General features: G+C 40.1%; 3 protein-coding genes across 6 annotated transcripts; 2 read left to right on the top strand and 1 right to left on the bottom strand.

Annotated features, from left to right (window-relative positions):
* The first annotated feature begins 5,129 nt into the window (after positions 1-5,129).
* Positions 5,130-10,096, top strand: plp1b (proteolipid protein 1b). Of its 2 annotated transcripts, none has more exons than XM_029519209.1 (7): positions 5,130-5,229; positions 7,156-7,342; positions 7,451-7,607; positions 7,862-8,039; positions 8,297-8,370; positions 8,582-8,647; positions 9,149-9,220. In XM_029519209.1, exons 1-7 carry the CDS (start codon positions 5,226-5,228, stop codon positions 9,218-9,220), a joined length of 738 nt encoding a protein of 245 aa, XP_029375069.1. In that variant the 5' UTR covers positions 5,130-5,225. The 2 variants fall into 2 exon arrangements, with proteins under 2 accessions (XP_029375069.1, XP_029375068.1); XM_029519208.1 differs by lacking the exon at positions 5,130-5,229 and adding an exon at positions 6,740-6,779 and having other exon boundaries at positions 9,149-10,096.
* On the bottom strand, positions 10,082-18,609 carry LOC115054153 (fibrous sheath CABYR-binding protein). Its single transcript, XM_029519203.1, has 8 exons — positions 18,487-18,609; positions 17,719-17,756; positions 17,511-17,634; positions 17,209-17,286; positions 10,950-12,185; positions 10,774-10,836; positions 10,533-10,632; positions 10,082-10,435 (listed from the first exon to the last, which is right to left on the bottom strand). Exons 2-8 carry the CDS (start codon positions 17,726-17,728, stop codon positions 10,331-10,333), a joined length of 1,716 nt encoding a protein of 571 aa, XP_029375063.1. The 5' UTR covers positions 17,729-17,756; positions 18,487-18,609; the 3' UTR covers positions 10,082-10,330.
* On the top strand, positions 13,201-16,273 carry LOC115054154 (uncharacterized). Of its 3 annotated transcripts, none has more exons than XM_029519207.1 (2): positions 13,201-13,232; positions 14,070-16,273. In XM_029519207.1, the coding sequence occupies exon 2, from the start codon at positions 14,075-14,077 to the stop codon at positions 15,371-15,373; it is 1,299 nt and encodes a 432-aa protein (XP_029375067.1). In that variant the 5' UTR covers positions 13,201-13,232; positions 14,070-14,074; the 3' UTR covers positions 15,374-16,273. The 3 variants fall into 3 exon arrangements, with proteins under 3 accessions (XP_029375067.1, XP_029375064.1, XP_029375065.1); XM_029519204.1 differs by having other exon boundaries at positions 13,211-13,441; XM_029519205.1 differs by having other exon boundaries at positions 13,211-13,447.
* Positions 18,610-19,347: the final 738 nt, after the last annotated feature.

Below are 19,347 nucleotides of genomic sequence, written 5' to 3'. Positions count from 1 at the left end.
ACTGCAGAGTCATTTTATAATACTCATTTTACAAGGCAGTTAAAAAGAAAAAAGTGCATTTCATTTTCCACTTTGGCTTTTTTGGAACTTTACCTAGTAAGAACTTAATATAATGTTTATACAGTTGGATTTGTATGGGAAGTTTTTTCTTACTCTGTGATATCTATTTTGATCTCGTGGAACTAATTGACATTACAACTCGTAGTGGACAGAGAAGAGATCTGGGAAAAGCTGAAAGCAGTATTATTATTACTATTATCAAGCTATTTTATACATATTTCTCATGGTACATTGCTTATTATGAAAATATATTTTTACTGTAATTACTTTAAAATGCCTTGTAACTCGCTCACATAGGAAAATTACTGTGGAACTGTGGATTTAAATCTTGCTCAAACGCCGATCACACATGGTGGTAAAAATTTCCAAAATATTTCTACCTAATGGTGCAGAAGATAGTACTCCTGTGTGTGCGGGAGGGTCTGTGTGGGTGTGTGGGTGAGAGGTGTAAATTAAGCAATGTTTGAAATTAACTCTTCAGTTTTGCATATGTAGTGCTGTGTAATCTATTGTAGTCTATTTGAGTATCCTTGCTATATATGACTTTTTTTTTTTCACGTGTCCATAATTTTTGCTCAATACATTGTAGGACTATAACTAATGCTTCACATTCAAAAAGAGAATCGCTTACGATGTGTTTTCCTACTCTAACAAACTCATGGTTCTTTTAGCTTGGCTTGTTTGTACAGAATAAACTTAAACCAACATTTTATTTGTCGTTTGTTTATGAATACTGTAAGGTCTTCAGAAAGATAACTGTAATTACATTGTAACTGTGTGTATACCAACGCAATTATTCACATTTAAAGAAGAGTTTCATGAAACCTACAGATTGTGGTTTGAACCCCGTCCATAACCAGGGGCCATCCTTCACTGAATGGACACGATGGACATCAAGCTTTAAGATTGGATTCCTTTGAACCTATCATAATGTTGTTTAATCTTAATGAGACTATTAAAAGATTTTTCGAACTAAAGATGAGTCTTGTTAAAAGGTGGAACTTGATCACCCCTTTATATTTATATGCAGCTATAAGTGTCTGTGTCCTTCAAACAGTTTGAAAAGATTAAGTGTAAAGTGTCGTTCAGCTGTCTCTCAAGGCTGGAAGGTTCAGATTAAAGATTTGAAGCCCAGCTTTCTTTACAGACATTTTGAAGCACCACTTCACATGCAAAAGCATTTTTTTTCTTGGGTCTAGAGGAAGATCCATGAACTATAAACAGATTTGGACAATCTTGGTCTGTTATAAAAGGACATCTACGGCTCTGCTGAGTATTCTTAATGCGTAAACAGAATCAGGTTGGGTTTATTTTGGGAAATAAAGAGGGGTGGGTTTAGTTTATGGTCAGCATTAAAAGAGCTTTGCACGTTTACCTGTTGTTATTTTATCCAGTGTGTTAGCAGCAGCTTGGTACTTAGTTATTTACAGTGTCAGCATATTGCCAAGTTTACAAGACTAAGGTTTTAGTTTTGCCCTCAGATTCTCCTGAGCAGACCAGATGCTACAGTGGCAGTGATGAGAATAGGTATAGATTTTAACGATGAAGAAATTATAGAAACAGAAGGTAAACACTAAAGGTTATGATTCCACATTGTGTGTGGGATGTTTTCCACCAGAGACCACTCCAAGTTTGATGCTGAATTTTTTTATAGACTGGTAAGTATGCATTTATTACCACTTCTGGTGTCTGTTTAGCAATATTAAAACAAATATCTGTTTTAAAGCAAGACTGCACAATTTTTATAAATTCCTGCTTTTACAAACATAAAATTAAGACACCCAAGGAATTACAATTCCATATATACAAAAATGTACCTGCTTGGTCTGACAATTATCGTTGCTTATGCTTGCTAAGGTTTGAAAAGTGTTCAAAGTGAAACATTACCTTCTTCCCAATTCAGTGGCTGCTTTATTCGAACAACGCATGAGGCCAAACAAAAATAATATGGTGTGGTCAACAAAGGATTTGCACTTTGAGCAACTAGCTGTGTCCACCCTTATCATCACTTTGCAAACTATCAAACATGTTTTCATGAAGGCTTGAGGTTTTAATAGTAGTCCCATTAGGTGTTGGAGTGAGCTGAAACCCAATACTCAAATTTAAGTGTCTCTCTGTCAGTGTTATTTGCAGCCATACTGTTTTTATAGTTGCACACAATGAATCTTGGGATAGCTTCGACCGCAAAGGACCTATCTTCTTTTGTTGCCTGCCCGAACAGCCTCGTCACACTGCTGTGAAACAATTGAGCTTCAGAGGGCACCTGAATTGGGAAATTGCCAATGTATATCTGACAATGTGATGAGTTTTCTCTCCTTTTTACTTTTACACTATATTTTGGCATTTTGGCGTCACGGTAAGGATTTCAAAGTCTCACTATGACTACCCAATTTTTTTTTGTCTTAGAAGGCAATTGTGTCAAATGAGGCATGAGAGGCAGGAATGACTTCAAAGAGCGACTGTAAATAATCAATGTTGGAGACTGAAGCAGTGTGACACTAGAATGAGTTTGGAAAGGCCTAAAAAAAATATGGCATGTTGCTGCCTGCAAACCAATAATCAGTTTCACAGCTCCTGCCGGCAGCACCAACAACATCATTCCCATTTCAATTCATCATGTTTATAAGTGTGCACAGAATACTGTGAATTAACATAGATTGCAAATTTTGGCATGCTGGTCATTTCCTCTGGTCAATGTTACCCCCAAATCACATGGGATAAGACGACGCCCATTTTCACTGCTCATATCCATCAGGTTTGGCCCTATTTGGACTAATATTGTGTTGTGACTCCAACATAAGGCTATCAGACACAGACGTGCGCTAAGTGGTGTGTTGCCGATAAATTATGGGCAATTCACTGTACAGTGTTGTAAGCCTACACTAACACATTGTGTTGTTCATCTCCAATAATTTCTGCAACAACTGTGAAAATACTGAGATACATGCGTGGTGAGAGATTTCCATGTTTGAAGCACACAGCCAACAGAGTCTGTGATTGTCATCAAAGACAATCAACACACAGAAGCAGGTAAACACCCTGTTTGAGAAGAGCTGCACACTTACTTGGTCATGTGGTAAAACAAATAATGTTGGCATTCACATCTGGAGGTCATTGCCATCGAATTCATCTGTGAATGAGCCTGACATGTTTTTGATCTACAAGTGCTTGTTTATTTGATGGCTGTTTATTCTTCTGCCGCAAGATAACATAACATTATTGTAACAGAGATAAGAGATAGTGCAAATATTTTTACAGGGCTTCCCCTTCCCTTGAATCGAAACAGGAAAATTACTACGTTTCATGCGTAAATATTGGTGAGTGGATCATCCACAGCAGATAATGACTCCCAGATAAATCACCATGCCGGCTCTCACTGACACACTGCCATGGTGCAGTGCATTGATACGCTGTGTCGTACGTACACACACAGCGATGCCGCTGCTGTCCATGGTGCTGACCGTCATATAGCTACTGTCTTCTATCAATAATGCAGAAAATGCTTAGACATTTTTTCATTCAAGTCCAATTGAAACATTATCTAATGGCTGTTGGTCTTATTAAATATTACCCAATAAATCTCCAGCTGAGCTGCTCCCATCCCTGACCACCGTCTGCATCTGGTTTAGAGGGTTTAGAGGGAAGTAGTTTATTTAGAAATTCTCTTTTCACGTCACCCAAGCAAGCAAATCTCTAGAACTTGTCCTACTACCTCATCCTGTCCTTTGATTGTCAGAATTATTGCTTACTCATATCTTCCAAGTAAACCTGACAGCCATTATACACATTCCCACACAGCAGAGGTTAATTAACGTCTCTCATCTTTCTGTCTCTCTTTTTTGGTTTTCTTAGGGATTTCAAAAGCGTCTTTCCTCTGCGCTCTTCACTTTCAGATTCATACAGCCAGTGTCATTAATCCTTTCTACATACTAATTACTTGATCTGTTATTGCTTAGAGTAGCTCTGGCGGACTGGAAACTCAACCCAAAACATTTACAAATCTGCCATGTAAAGAGGGGTACTCTCTGTTCAACAATAAGGCAGTTCCCCAAACGTTTGAAGGATCCAGATAAATATCAAATGAACCTGTAAGTCTAGTCTATAAAATAGCTGTGTCTCTTTTGCACTCGAAGGAAACCTGGGATTTGTGATGGTAACTTAGACTTAGATATAGTTAGTATTTCATTTTTATGATGTTATTATTTTTTTTATTTCTTTTTTTGTTTGTTAAATTGTAAGCAAAAATAGGATGAGGGCTTCTCCAAAAAAAAAAAAAAATGGTGTTTTCTCCTGCTCCACACTGGCTCCTTTGTGCTGCACCCAGCTTTGACATCAACTGGGTCAAACTTGAGGGAGGGAGGGAAGGAGGGCAGCAGCTGGACCCGACCGTCAATGTCACCCTTGTTAGTCAACTTCATCAATGTCAGTCAGCGGCGTTTCAATTTATTTCACTGTTTTGTCTGTGCATACCTCTTATCTGTGTGACTTTCCAACGATGTGAGGATGTGAGGATCTCAGAAATGTTTAGACACATAGCACATAAATATCATGTGCATGTTCATGATAAACAGATGGACTATTGAATGAAACACTGTGCACCCCACAAATGAATGCACACAACAATTTGAGAAATTTGGAGAAGAACAAGAAAATCTATTCAGCATTTAGAATTTTAAAAATCAAGTAAAAAAAAACCCCAGAAGACTTTGACCTTCAAAAGAAAATGTAAATTATTTTACATTTCAGTATAAATTGAATTAATGCATTGATGTACTTTATATATTACATATTTTGCATGCCAAAGTGTCATTATTTTGCGACTTTAATTACCTAGATATTTGCGTGCAATCAAATGCTGCAGGCAGAACACCTAAATTACCTACATTAGCACCAAATACCAAGAGAAAAAGTTCATGTTTGAATTTATGACACACTCTCTGTCCCTAGTCCTGAACCCATTGCTCCATAAATAATGAGTGGCAGCTGAAATGGGACTTTGTGACTTTAAGATGTGACTCCGGGAGATGTGGTCTATCTATTGTTGATGAGACAAAAGCGCGAGTCAGATTCATATAGGAGTGGCGGGGAATAACTTCTCATATCCTCATATCACAGTCACAAAGCCACTCAGCAAAACTTCAATAACCCCACACTTCTTTCTGGACATGGGTGAGTGCAAAGAATTTTTAATAATTCTTATCATCTATTGTTAATGTGATTTGAAAATGTGAATTTCAATAACTTACTAATGTTGCTCTTAATATCTTCTTTCTGTCCTTAGACGTCACGTTGCCCTCATGCCCTGTGGGCAGATTTTTTCCAATTATTAAAACTATTTTGATATCCACATATGGATTATTGATCATTTAATATGGATTTAATGGTTTATTGGCTGTTGGTTCACTATTTGGCTATGTACTTAGAATCTAATATAGTTTAACATACAATGAGCATTTCATAAGAAGAAGGTCAGTTCACATGATTCCCTCCCCTGACCCCCTTTAACTATAGACAAGACTGGGACCAGACTGGCTGACAGAGAGGGGCAGAGACTCTCATCATGCCAAGGTCATGCCAGGTCACTCATGTTAAAGAGGTCAGAAACTCCCACATGTGTCCCTGGCATAAATTAGCTACTTTCCATGGGAACTGTTTCCATGGGACAAAAACAACTTGGGCTTTTTTTCTCACTTAAAAACAACTTGTGCTCCAAGTTTCTCACTTTTTAACAGCTTTGCAATCTTGACTGATTATCTGGCATCCACTATAAAATGTACCTAAACCTTTTGCATGACTTCAGATATAGCTTGTGATGGCCACTGTATCATTGTTGTAGCAGGGCACAGCTGAAGTGTGGGCAGGCACTATCCTTTTTGGAACTCCTGTCTGAATCTTCCTGCTATTGCTATTTATATTTTATTTGTGATTTGTGTAACTCTGCCTCTTTTCCTCCCAACTGAAATCCTATAATTTGCAACATCCCCTGAATGTTTTTATCACGAGGATATAGTCACTTAGGACACTTGAAGATTTCACAGTGTGTAATCATAATCTTGATTGGGATTGTTGTTGTTGTTGTTGTTGTTGTTGTTGTTATTGTTGTGAAGATATTCAAATTGCCCCGCTCATTCATTATGCTTCCTCCCACTCTTTGAACACTTGAACTCAGCCCCCGCCGGCCTTGACACTCAGTGCCATGGTACCAGCCTCAGCCAGCTGTGGATGGATGATGGCCTGAGTAGTGACATTACCAGTAGTGATGAGAGGATCCTGGTGACCACCCTGCCTGCACATACTACTGTGTGTGTGGACCGGGGCACTATGGTCTTTGTTTGTTTGACATCGCTGCCCTTTGTTCCCCCCTAGTTTAGGCAAAGACAAAGGATATTGTATTTGCAGCCACAAAGAGAAGCTCTATTCCACGGCCCTGAAGCCAGTTTTTCAGCACCATCTCTAGCTTGCCTGGTGACGCTTGTGTCCTCTGGAGAAAGAGGGCTGGACCCCAGTTGGTAGGGTTTCAGCTGTGAGATTCTGGTGCCAGTCGTGGAGCTTTCGCATACGGATGAAATCAGCGCAGAGAGGCTCATTTTACAATAGCAATACCTTGTAGGCAGCCCTATACATCACTGTTTGGCACTGGGATCTTTCTTGTTGTGGAGTACTTGCTCAGAAGCGGCAAATGTTTCCGGTCAGGCAGCCTTGGCTTTGCAAAGCCTTAGGTGCTTTCCTCTATCCCATTTCTGCCAATGCATTTATTAACCCTCTGGATATTTGCTACCTGCTTCTACAGCTGAGCTTACACTGGAAGAAGTGCATGAGATGTTCATGAAGTCAGTGGTGACTGCTTTTGTTTGGACGCTTTGTTGGGAATCGCTGCTTGAACTCTTGTTTTTCCCCGCTGTCTAATTTTTTTTCTGTTGCTTTCTTGACTGTTGATGGGGTTTGGTGTATGCTCATGGATTTGCAGACAGAGCAAGGCCTTTTTCATAACTCCCCGACAGGGTGAAAGGGTTCCCCACGGTGGCATATAGATGTGCTGTGTGGTTATATGTGCGGTGTGTGCCGCCTGTGTGCTGATATATTATGCCCCCTCAGGTTGTTATGATTGCTGTATCCGGTGCATTGGGGCAGTGCCCTATCCATCCCTGGTGGCCACCTTGCTGTGCTATGCTGGCATGGCATTATTTTGTGGCTGTGGGCACGAAGCGTTGACCCAGACCGATGTCCTTGTCTCGACTTACTTCGCCCGCAACATTCAGGACTATGAGGTCATGGCCTCCTTGTGAGTGACGGCGCATTAGATTCTCTTAAATGATCATTTCTGACCTCTCAAGAATTGTTCCATTTACGTACTGTGTGATGTACCGATTTCTCCCTGTTACTACCCCAGTATCAAATATTTCCAGTATGTGATCTACGGCCTGGCATCATTTTTCTTCCTCTACGGCATCCTGCTGCTGGCTGAGGGATTCTACACCACAAGCGCTGTCAAGCAGACATTTGGTGAATTTAGGAGCACCCAATGTGGCCGCTGCCTCAGCCTCACGGTAAGAGCCAGGTGGGGGGAGGAGAGAGGGGTGGGGGAGTGAAGAAGGAGGGGAAATATGACGTCGGGTCAATCCTAAAATATAGAATTCTGGTTTGTTTTATCTTCCAGCTTCAATGAGTGCTCTGTTTCGACGATTTCCACCATGAATTATGGTTGATAGCTGAATTAATGACAGCACATTTATCACACAGAGAGCAGAGCTTCTGCATCACATTTCTCTGACCTTATGTGCTGCACTTTTTTTCTCCACAGTTTATCATAGTGACGTACATCTTGGCCTTCATCTGGCTGGCAGTGTTTGCCTTCACTGCTATCCCAGTCTTCTTCTTGTTCAACATGGAGCAGACCTGTCACAACATCAACATCCTGGCTGAAACAACCCCCAGCATTAATCAGCATAGCTGGATTTGCATGGACGCCAGGCAGTATGGTGCGTTGCTCTTATAATGACTGGCTGCATGTCTACCTGATGAGAATGTTAATGTGTCCTTAAAAGGAATGGATTAATCACTGACAGGTGGATATTGAATTTTTTGTGAAATGATTAAGACAGTTATGCCTATATCTCAGTTTTGTTACTGCTGTTGCCATGATGCGTTGTATGTGAGAAGGAACTTAAATGGATCATAACTCATTGCCATTCAGCAAAGGTAAAGATAAATCACTTACGTCATATCTTTATTTAAGGTCTTCTCCCTTGGAATGCGATGCCAGGCAAAGCTTGCGGAATGACCTTGGCATCTATTTGCAAAACCAGCGAAGTGAGTACGAGAATTCAATATCCACTCAGCATTTTATGTCAGCATCCTCACAATAAGATATGTGTGCACGCAATCAACCCTAAATGATTATATGTAATAGTTAGGTGCGTGAGTATTTTGTCATAAAGGAGTGATCCAAACATACAACAGATGGGTTCAATACTTCGAGTCTATGTGTATTAAACTGACTTTTGTTTCTTATACCTTACAGTTCTACGTCACCTATGACTTGTACATCGCTGCATTTGCTGGTGCTGGAGTCACTCTTTTAGCACTGGTGAGCATTTGTTTCCTGGTCAGACAGTAAACACCAGCCATCAAATCACATTTAATATGATCAGTTTATTGTGGTCCTTTAATATTTTATGTGTTTTGAGCATGACTCAGAATCCCGGTCAGTATATGATCCACAGGCTTTGCTCTAGACCATTATGAGCGCAGCTCCTGTATATTCTACCAAGCTGTGGTTCCCAATAACACTAGTCGGTGCAAAGTTATACTGAATAACTGGATGGATTAACAGGGATGACTCACTTGATTTTCATTGTAGTGGTAGCAGAAATATTTGAAATTTACACATTGAGGTCTAAATTTACTCTAAATCAAAATTACCTGTTTGTCTATTATTGTCTATGTTTGTCTATTTAACCTAAATTAACCTTTTAAACTTTTTTTTTTTTTTTTTTTTTTTTGCAAGTTTGCAATAAACGGCCATTACTTTTTTTCACAGTTATTTCTTTTGTTTCTCCATCTCTTCTTGTCAATGTCTCCTCTGTAGTTTCTGTATCTGGTTGCCACCACCTACAACTATGCAGTCTTGCGGTTTCTGGGGAGGAAAGGCATCCGTTAAATATGACCTCTCCATCCCAGTCAGCCTCATCCTCTGGCTATGAGATGGACAGTCAGCATTAGATTTCCATTCATCCTGATTGGGAACAACGACTTCCAACCTGGATCACTTGCACATATTTCTTTAGACCTGTCCAATAACAGACATGTGTTTCTCATCGCTGTTTTGTATGAACAACAGGCAGAGAGATGACAGTGATTCACCCTGGCAGTCAGCTCTGGCCCTCTCCTCAAATCCTCCTCTCAGATGATTCTCTTTGCTTTGTTGTTCATTTTCCTCTCGCAGGCTGTATCTCTCATTTCATTCTTTTCCTGAGGCTTCATTGGTGCTGATGCTGTTGTCAGTTCCTGATGTATGACATTTCATGAATAATTAAGAATAATGACAGCTTGCCTCACAAATTGTAACTGCGTGTACACCATTCAGTGTTTACTGATGCATACATTGCTTCTGAATATGATTTTCCTTTTGCCTCATTATCACCATCTTGTGTATCAACACTGTGTGAACTAAAGAAAGTGAATCTGAATGTACCATTGTTCTTTGCAAGCTTTAAGCGTGTCTCCCATCTCCCTGTTTGCTTTCAACTACAATGCATGCACTTTGCATTCAGCCATAATGTATTCACAAATAGCTTTAATCTCACTTTGTGCAAGGGGCAACAATATTTGTATCCATTTCCATCCTGGAGGTTTTTAATTTACTGCTTAAAATGAGCTGAAGATTTTTTGTCACTGAAGTGCTGATGCGTCAATAACTTGCTTCCAAGTTGATGTCGCCTAGCTGCTTAGTGTTGTTTGTGCTGATTTAAAATGAAGGCTGATTAAATCATTTAAACCAGAAGTTTTTTTTTTACTGGGATTTTATTGAACCTTATACAGTATAATGCAATAAAACCACTCTGGTTGACTGCAAATTTTTCATTCAAGCATCTTGCTTTGCATTGATTTCTAATTTTTTATTTCTTGAAAAAATGTTCTGCTGGAAAATTGGGTCAAAATGCAGAAAACACAGTAAAGGCAAGAGTGGGGAAGTTCTCGGCTCATACAAAACTTTCCTAACAGTGTGTGCCGTATTGAGTCCTCTGACAAAACTTGTCCCAGTTACACGTCAGGACTCAGTAGCTTCTGCAAAGCAGCTATGACAGTGGATCACTTGGTCATGCAGGAACATTGGGGTCAGCAGATCTCCCAGGATCATAGCACACACACCGCACTGCAAAACATAATTCAGCATTAACATCATGCAACAACAAGAGTGTTTCAGTCAATATTCAGTACAAGCAGTATCTTTCATAACCAGCAGGACAAACCTTAAGACAGTCGGGGTGACAGATCACCAGAGGTTCGCTGAATATAATCTTGGTGTTTCCAAGTGTTTGGTCGCAAAATGAACAAACATCTTTGCCGTCTCTTCGGTGGAGAAAAAGTGAAAAAAGATTGTCACATTATGCCACTTTATGTAGTCTTTGTGGATGAACTCACCCTCAAAAGACACACTTTGCAGTGGAGCGTTTAAGGTTTGAAATGCTAAAGTTTTAGTGAAGATGTTACCTGGTCTTTTTCAGAGTATGTGTGGGTGGTTTCTCCTCCCTTGGCTTTTGAGACATTACAGTACTGCAAAAATAATTGATCAACAAACAGTGAGATGCATTTGATCACAACATAAATTAAAGCGTGAATATGATGTGAAAACAGTGGATGTGATGTTGGATTTCATATATACTCACGTGTTGGTTTCCTCAGGCTGGCTCACTTCTGGTTTTTGTGCATTGGACTGTTGCATATCCTCCACAGGTTCAGGGACACCCTCAGCTTTTGGTGGCTCCACATCTAAAGCATCAGTCAGTTTAATGGTTCTGTCACAAACCTCATCTGGTGTAGTTTCAGGAGAAGGTACAAGAGCATCTGTGATGCTCAACTCCATCACATGATCAGCTGAATTTTGCTCGACAACAGCATCATTAACAGGCTGACTCTCACATTCAGCCACCTCCTCAGCTCTGGACTCTGGTTCAGTTGGAGCTATAGACTCGACTTTAGACTCCAGAGCTTTCACTGCAGTTTCGGCAGCAGACTGAGTAGGTGATTTAGATACAGCATCTAAGATTGGTTCCACAGGGCCCTGTAGGGGAGCCTCATCACTTGTTTCTGTGTCATTTACAGCAGAGGTCTCAGGTGATGACTCGACCACAACCTCAGCTACTGCTTCTTCTTTAGTGCTCTGTTCCAGAGGACAGTTGTCATGAGTTTCCTCTGTGGCCATTTCTGCTGCACAGTGAGTGGGGGGTTTAGATACAGACTCTACAGGTAAGTCTGCTTCCTTACTGTTTTGGAGAGCAAGCTCTTCTCCTTGTGCTGGATGAATGACATCAGTCAAATCAGGCAATGACTCCTCCAGAACTACGGCTTCAGCTTTAAACATTTCTCCTGTTGAATACTCTGGAGGACATTTGTTGACACTCTCCTCTGCAGGTGGTTCAGTTGATTCTGCTCCAGCATCCTTCAAATCTGCTGCATTTTGCATTTTTATTGCAGGCTCCTCATGAAGTTTCACTTCCACTACAATAACAGCAGGGACTTCTTCATTGTCTTCACTCCCATCTGTACCAGGCACATTAGAGGTTTCTGCGACAGGAACATCCGCATCAGCGATGGCTGAGACCTGGGCCTCACTGTGCTCTGTGTTTGACTGCTCAGCTGGTGTGGTGGCATCCTGTTCCTCAGATGGCTCCATGGGAGACACTTCCTCTGGAGTTTCCTTTGTTGAAAGGACATTTTGTGCTTCACCATTTTGGACTTGTTCAACCACATGAGCATTTGCATCAACTTCAGCAGCCCTCTCACTGTCATTTGTATTAGACTGCGTGACTGGTATATCGACACATTTTTCTTTGTTTTCTGCAGTTATGTTTTCAATTTGTGCTTCACCATCCTCAGTAATTTCATGTGTGGGTGCTTGTGACCTGTAACAAAGGAAAAACACTGAATGCCAACTATATGTTTTAAAAAAACAAAAAACAAAAGAATTCCAACACTCAGCATTAATTTTAACTTCATACAGTCAGTGGAGAGATCCTCTCCTATACTAACATTGTATCATGTTCTCCACTCTTGAGCCGTCAGGCTGAACATACTTTTTGACATGAACAGCATTGCATTTCAAATGGCATTAATATGGAATTAAATTCAATATTTGGTATAAAAAATCAGAGCAAACATATTGATAATGCTAATCTTGAAATAAGTGGATTTGTAGAGGAATTGTAGGTAGTTGCTCATGACTTAGATTTTTTTGGCACTCTTGGAACTCTCACCTGCAATTTCAAACAATGAAGCAGTTTATAAATGTAAGAGATTAATCTACAGGTAATTGCACATATATTGTCTCAAGGACAATATATGTATGAATTTAGAAAAAGAAAAAAAAAATTAAGCAAAGCGCAACAAATTTGTTTGGAACGTCATCCAGATTCATAAGTAAATTTTGCCCCGCTTTGTGCAGCTCATTTAGTAAAATTGTTGCTAAATTGAGGCACATGAACTTGCACTGGAGTTTATGACGCTTTTATGATGTAACTCTTGGTTTGTGTGCATTTTGTACAGCAGATTGGAAGATGTTGGTCCACCAGAAGCGTTTGAGTCAGAAGTGTGTGAGTACCTGAATTAGGATTAGAAGGATTATGGATTTTGTGTCTATTGGTCCTAAATATGGAATAGTGCTCTCTCTGGGCAAGATGGCATTAAATAGTTATTACTGCTCAAAAAATGCTATTATTTTATAATGTTATAATGTTTATAATGTTATAATGTTTCGGGGAAAAAAATTCCCTTTCCCTATTTTGCTTCTTACAATTTCAAGATCATCCACATGGGAGTTGTCCAATCTGTAGCGCTGGACATTTATTTTGGAAACGAGAAGCTTGATGCTTTTATTTTGAAGACAGCTCCGTCAGAGCCGGATCCAGTTCCGGTGTCCGGCGGAACGGGAGGCAGCGTTTCATGCTAGGCAGGTAAACACTTAGCGAACACCAAGAGTAACCGCGTTATTTCAACCTTTCCGCAGCCGCCGGACGCGGAGCTACGACGGCAGAGCAATGTTCTGCGTTTTCAATCGCACTTTGGTCTGAAAAAGCTCCAGACTTATTGTAACGTCAGCAAACAGCAGCGTCACAGCGCTTGTTGTGTGCTCCTCCATTAAACTTACTGGGACTCTGCTGCTGTAAGTGTGAGTGTTTTACCAGCTTCCCTCACAGAAAGATAGCCTACAGTGTCACTGTTTCTGCAGGTCAGCGAAGTCCGCCTAATCTCTTTACATAACTGAAGCTAAAAGTGAAAAGCTGCGAGTTAGTTCAAACTCCTTATTCACAATAGCCAAGCCTGCATTGCTGCAGGTGTTTGTGACATTGAGTAGAAAAATGCTACCTCATTTAATGTTTTATCATTAGAATAAACGCTGTATCAGAGTGAAAGTTTTTGTTTTGGCCAAGAGTTGGTTTGCGAGCTCCAGATGGACTGCAAATACAACAATGGATGTTCTTCTGTTCATAATAATTGATTATGTTATGATAAATGTTTTATTTAGATTTGTTTAAAGCCCCCTAAATTATCAAATGAGATCCAGACTTCAGCCTTATGCATCTGTTTCCAATGCAGGGAAAATGTATAAACAGGTAGGACAGCCATCTTGTTAACAACAGCGACCAAACTACTATGGAAGGCCTGGCAGCTCTGTGTGGCCAATTTCTGCTTGGTTTTGTGATTTAAAAGAAAAAAAAAAGTTGACGTATTTGTAGCTATTCTATTTGGTTAATGGATCATTTATATCTGCATTTCCTGTGCCATCCTAGAAAAAATGCCATCAAGAAATCATCTAGACAAAATTGGGAGGAGGAAGAAGAAGAAATGGACAGAGGACGCCATGGAACGTGCACTGATTGAGGTGAAGTCTGGGAGGTGCACGGTGAGACAGGCTGCCAAGGAGTTTGGCGTCCCTAAATCTTCACTAGGGGACAGAGTCAGCGGACGAGTGACACCAGGGAGTCGCAGCGGGCCTGCTCAGCTTATAACATCTGCAGATGAGCAGCTGTTAGTGGAGTTCTCCTTATACATGTCCAAGCATGGATTCCCACTTACTAAGCAGCAGCTGGTCTCCTTTGCCTCGTCCATTTATAAGAGGCAGCATCGGAGGGTGGCATTCTCCAAACTGGGCCAGACATGGTGGCTCAATTTTAGAAAACGGCAAGAAAAGAATATTACTATTCAGCCAGCAGACAATGTTGTCCGTGGGCGGACAGTATGTGTGAGGAAAGAGGCGGTGGATCAGTTTTTTCTTTTACTGAGCACTGTCATGGACACTCACGGACTCAGAGACAAGCCTCACCAAATCTATAATTGCAATGAGACTGGCTTTCAGCTGGGCAGGAAGAGGGTGATTCTCCAAAAATCTGCCAGTCTGGGCTTCAAGCCAACGCCAGGCTCAAGGGACCACATCTCCGTCCTGGCTTGCTTTAATGCAGCTGGAGAGGACATACCCCCATTTATTATCTATTCAAAGGCCTATCCAGGGGGGGTTCGTTACAAGACACAGGGGCCACCGAATGCCCTCTATGGGTGGTCGGAGTTGGGGTGTATCAACTCTGACCTCTTCAAGAGGTGGTTCCTTAAACATTTTCTTGTGCGTGCAACGAAGGAGCGTCCACTGCTGCTGATTTTTGATGGCCACAAGTCACCTGTGAACCTTGAAGTAGTCGAAGCAGCTCGTAAGGAGGACATCATCCTTCTCTGCCTTCCACCTCATTGCTCTCACATCCTACAACCACTCGACGGGGGTCTCTTTATGCTCCTGAGGCAGCATTTTGGGACTCTAATAGGTGATGGTTGTGCCGCAGATACTCATTTTTCAATAAGCAAGAAAGAGTTCTCAGGTTTATTTAAAGGAACATATCAGGTAGCAAAGGAAGAAGAAGGTATTAGGGTTGTTAAGGAAGGTTTCAGGAAATGTGGTATCTACCCTCTTAACCACTTTGTCATCAATGAGGGTCATTTAATGCCATCACACAGCATGAACCCAGCCACTGGACACACATTGTCCACATCTGCCCAAGGGGTGCACACTGTAGGAGACCTCATAGCTGCTGGACCCTCAATATAGCTCCTTACTACCCAAGACTATCAATTAGCCTGCATTACTCCTGAGGAAAGAGCCTTCCTGCAGAGTGCTTGTTTGCCAGTTCACAAAGAAGAAAGGGTTGTGTTCCATTTAATTACTTGACAAAGATTTAGTAACTGAGTGATAACGTCTGGATTCTGCGTAACAGCGATACCAGTGTGTCAACATGGAGGAGGAAAAATTATTTTGAATTAATAATAAAGACAATAATTATATTTTCATCTGTATTGGTTAAGATTGATGCTGAACCAGCTCAGTGAGCTGCTGATTTCTGTCAAGTTTACAAGTTATGCTGTTAAAGCTAGCTTTGTAATTGGGTTCATTATTAACATTTCATCATTACAAAAGTACCCTGCAAGACAGTGGTACGATATTTTGATCTGCCAACATATATTGTGGCTCCCTATCTCCTTGTAAAAATTGTTGCTCCTTTGTAGTGTTAGAGCTACTGACGCACAGAGGGGTTAAATATGATTTTATATATCTTCTACCACTTTTTCATTTCCGGGTCGTGCTGGAGCCAAGCCAGCAACACGCAACCACACACACCTACTGACAATTTAAAGTCACCAGTAAACCTAGACCTGCATGTCTTTGGACAGTGGGAGGAAATCCACACAGTAAACTCCACACAGAAAATCCCCAGGCGGGGAATTGAACCCACAAGCCTTCTTATTGTGAAGCAACAGCACTAACCACTATGCTGCCCTAACTGCCCTAACCGCCCTAACTGTCTAAAGCTGTTTAGAAAAGTCTCACTCTGAGGTGTCTAAATACATAGGTTTGTTCAAATATGTGATGTTTCCTGTTCTCTCAGTCAAAGGGAGCCCACAGTGTGACCTCAGGGAGAAAATCCAGAATAAAGGAATTTTTTTTAAACAGTTTCCAGTCCTTACCCTTAATAATTTACTTGTGGTGGCTGTAGTTGCTTTGTTTGCTTGTGTGTGTGTGTGTGTGTGTGTGTGTGTGTGTCATGTGCATGTTAAAGTCAGGTGATGTAATATTCTTGCAATATTTCCAACTAAAAACAATGCCCAGACATAGAACCACATTTATTGTTAATAATAATTACTGTGTGAACAGTTTCAAAACAGCTCTATGCTCTGTTTAAAGAAAAAGTAGCTCCTATGGATGCATTTATTTATATTTTCTGAACCATTTGTGGTATGATTTATTTATTTATTTCCAATTAAAACTAAGATAAGTTGAGCCTTGTCGTGTTCACTGAAAAGGCTGCTAATTTATTTGAACAGGTGAAATGGCTGGTTCATATATTTGCAGTAAGCATTAAGATGGTAGAAAACTGTTAAGGCAGTTGTGTATTTCAGTCTGCTTCAATAGCGAAGGTTTACATTTGTATGAAGATTAACAAAGCTTCATCAGGCTTTAGGTCCGCAGAGCTGGCCACACTCAGGTTAATGCATATGTATGTTAAGCTTGAAACTATTCTGTTATTTTTCACTGGACAGTTAGTTTGACTTGCAAAACTGACACCACACCTATTCTTGTATCAGAATGGGTGTCGGCAGCACACTTTTAACATTGGAGACACAACGTGTTTGACTGGAATTGATATTTACATATTGGTGATTTTGTTTTTCACTGCGGTGAGTGCTATGTCCACAAAAAATGTCTATTAGTCAAAAATGATACATTTAGCAGTAATTGAAATTATGTTTACTAAATATTGCATCATCAGATCTCGTACATTGATTTTACATTTTGGTACAAACCCTATCTTCCATTTACTTGTCAGTGGCTAACTTTTCTTTTTATTTTTTTTGTGTTTTGTTCACATTGGGCCCAGTAGTACTCACTCAAATTTCTTGGCTGTCAGGAGGACGTATGATTTCTGGCTTTCTAGAGCTGGTTTGGTCTCCTCAGCATGGACCATTCTGCAAGACAGTAAGCTTTTGTAAATGTGCAGAATATTTGCACAATGTCTTTCTCCAAAACACAGTTGTTGATGTATGCCTGTTTGATATACAGAGTCTATATCTGTCATGTTGTTTTCTGAGGATGCAGCATCAGTGCTGTCACAACAGCATATCAGACACAGGAAAACACGGCAGCCTCAGTCACTGCTTTAAATGAACACTGTTTGATGTTGCACCCTTACTGCTCAGTGTTGTGCATTTTGTCTTGCTCTTCTTCATCCTGCTGAGATTTTTGGATCCAGCTGCCGTCGTTCTTCAGCAGCGTCCTCACCCTGGTGGTTTTAAACACCTGGCCTCTGTCGACATCTACAACCAGCACACAGTGTCAGAATACATGACACTTGAACCCAAATGAAGGATAAAATATTGAAATTCAGTGCAACAACTTACCTTGTGGCATGATGGTAAGATTTTCTTTGATGTTCAACCTGAAGAAATAATTTGAAGATGAGGTTATCCTATGTTTTTTTGTTTGTTTATTTTGTGTTTGTTTTTTTTTTGTTTGTTTGTTTTTGTTTTTGTTTTGTTTTTTTATAAATGCAAAGACTAAAGTAATCACTGTGTGGTTTACTTCTTGTTGATGTCTCTCTTCACAGTGTCATCAGTGACATGAGACTCATTTAATGACCCTGCATTTCATACACAAACTATAAAACTGCATTTTTCTTTTGAACCACTCAGAGTGGAAAAATTTAATGTGAAATAAAAGTATAAAAGTTTCTTACTAAACCCTTGAAACAACTGTATGTTCTATTGACAATGAACAACACTGAAATGGAAACACATTTTTGAATCTAGTTGTTCACCACATTTAATGTTTATATTTAATAAAACCTGTTCAAAGACATCACTCTGGTCCAGAGACATAGGTAGGCCATTTCCCCTCTATCGCTTTGAATGTTGTCTCAGACTGTGTTTCCAGCATCATTCCATGCCATACTGTGCTCCTCTTAAAATTTTCACCTGCTCTAAGGAATTTTAATCTCTTATGATCAATCTTTTTGAAGATGTGTTAGCACCAGTTAACAAGATCAAATTCATTATGCACAGAAAATGAAAGCAGTTCTGACTTCATAATAAGCCCTTACCATGCAAAGTCAATGGATGTAAAATCAGGATTAGTGTTAAGTCTTTTCCTGCACCATATTGTGTCCTCACCTGTTAAGTCAGTGTTGTTGGCGCTCTTGGTAATAAAGTGGTGTTGAGTGTCCACTGGATCTGTGTCTGACACATGCAAGAAAGTAAGTATTTCAACCAGAGCCTCCACCCCCTCATTTTAAATTCCACCCACTTCATCCAGTTTTCCATCATTGCACTTGCTTCAAGTGTTAGTCTATCTGCCTTTCTAATGTGTGGCTCCAAGAAAAAATATGTCCTTGCCATTCCAGTTGGGGTGATGCGAGGAATCAAGAGAGACCAGATCTATGAATACTTAGAATTTAATCTACTGCTTCATCAGAACATTTCCCTGTTGTTAATGCTGAAATGCTGAAAAGGTGGGCGTCCTCCTTAAACCAAAACAGAACACACACAAACATCTGTATTAAAAACATTGATATGGTACTTTTAAAGACACAAAGTCTAAAGCCATACTTTTTTCTTTGTGGAATTTGCATGAATCATACCCTGAAAAAGACATTTATAAATGCAACAGCACATCTTCTGTTGTTCTTCCACTCACACATACATACATACATATATGTAGAACATGTAAATTACCCAAAGATGTCATTAAATACCTTCCAGGAAATGTTATTGTCAGCTAAAGTTAAAACATCATAAATTATTCTTTGACATTTTTTCAGTCAATTATTACTTCTCTGGCTTTTATTGTCGTGTGGAACATTTCACTTGACAAAGTAATATAATACTTTTTAGATACATAAGCCTACTATTTTAATGTTGTGTGGAATCCAGTAGAACATCTTCGGCTGGTTTGTTTCCTTGAACCGCAGCCACCGTCTTCAATAAAAATTCTTAGCAATCCCTCAGTACTGTATAAAAACAAGACAGAGGTGA

This window comes from Echeneis naucrates, chromosome 14 (assembly GCF_900963305.1).
Source record: "Echeneis naucrates chromosome 14, fEcheNa1.1, whole genome shotgun sequence".
Taxonomy (NCBI): Eukaryota; Metazoa; Chordata; class Actinopteri; order Carangiformes; family Echeneidae; genus Echeneis; species Echeneis naucrates.
The sequence above is the reverse complement of the archived record's forward strand: the minus strand, read 5'-3'. Positions and strand labels throughout refer to the sequence as shown.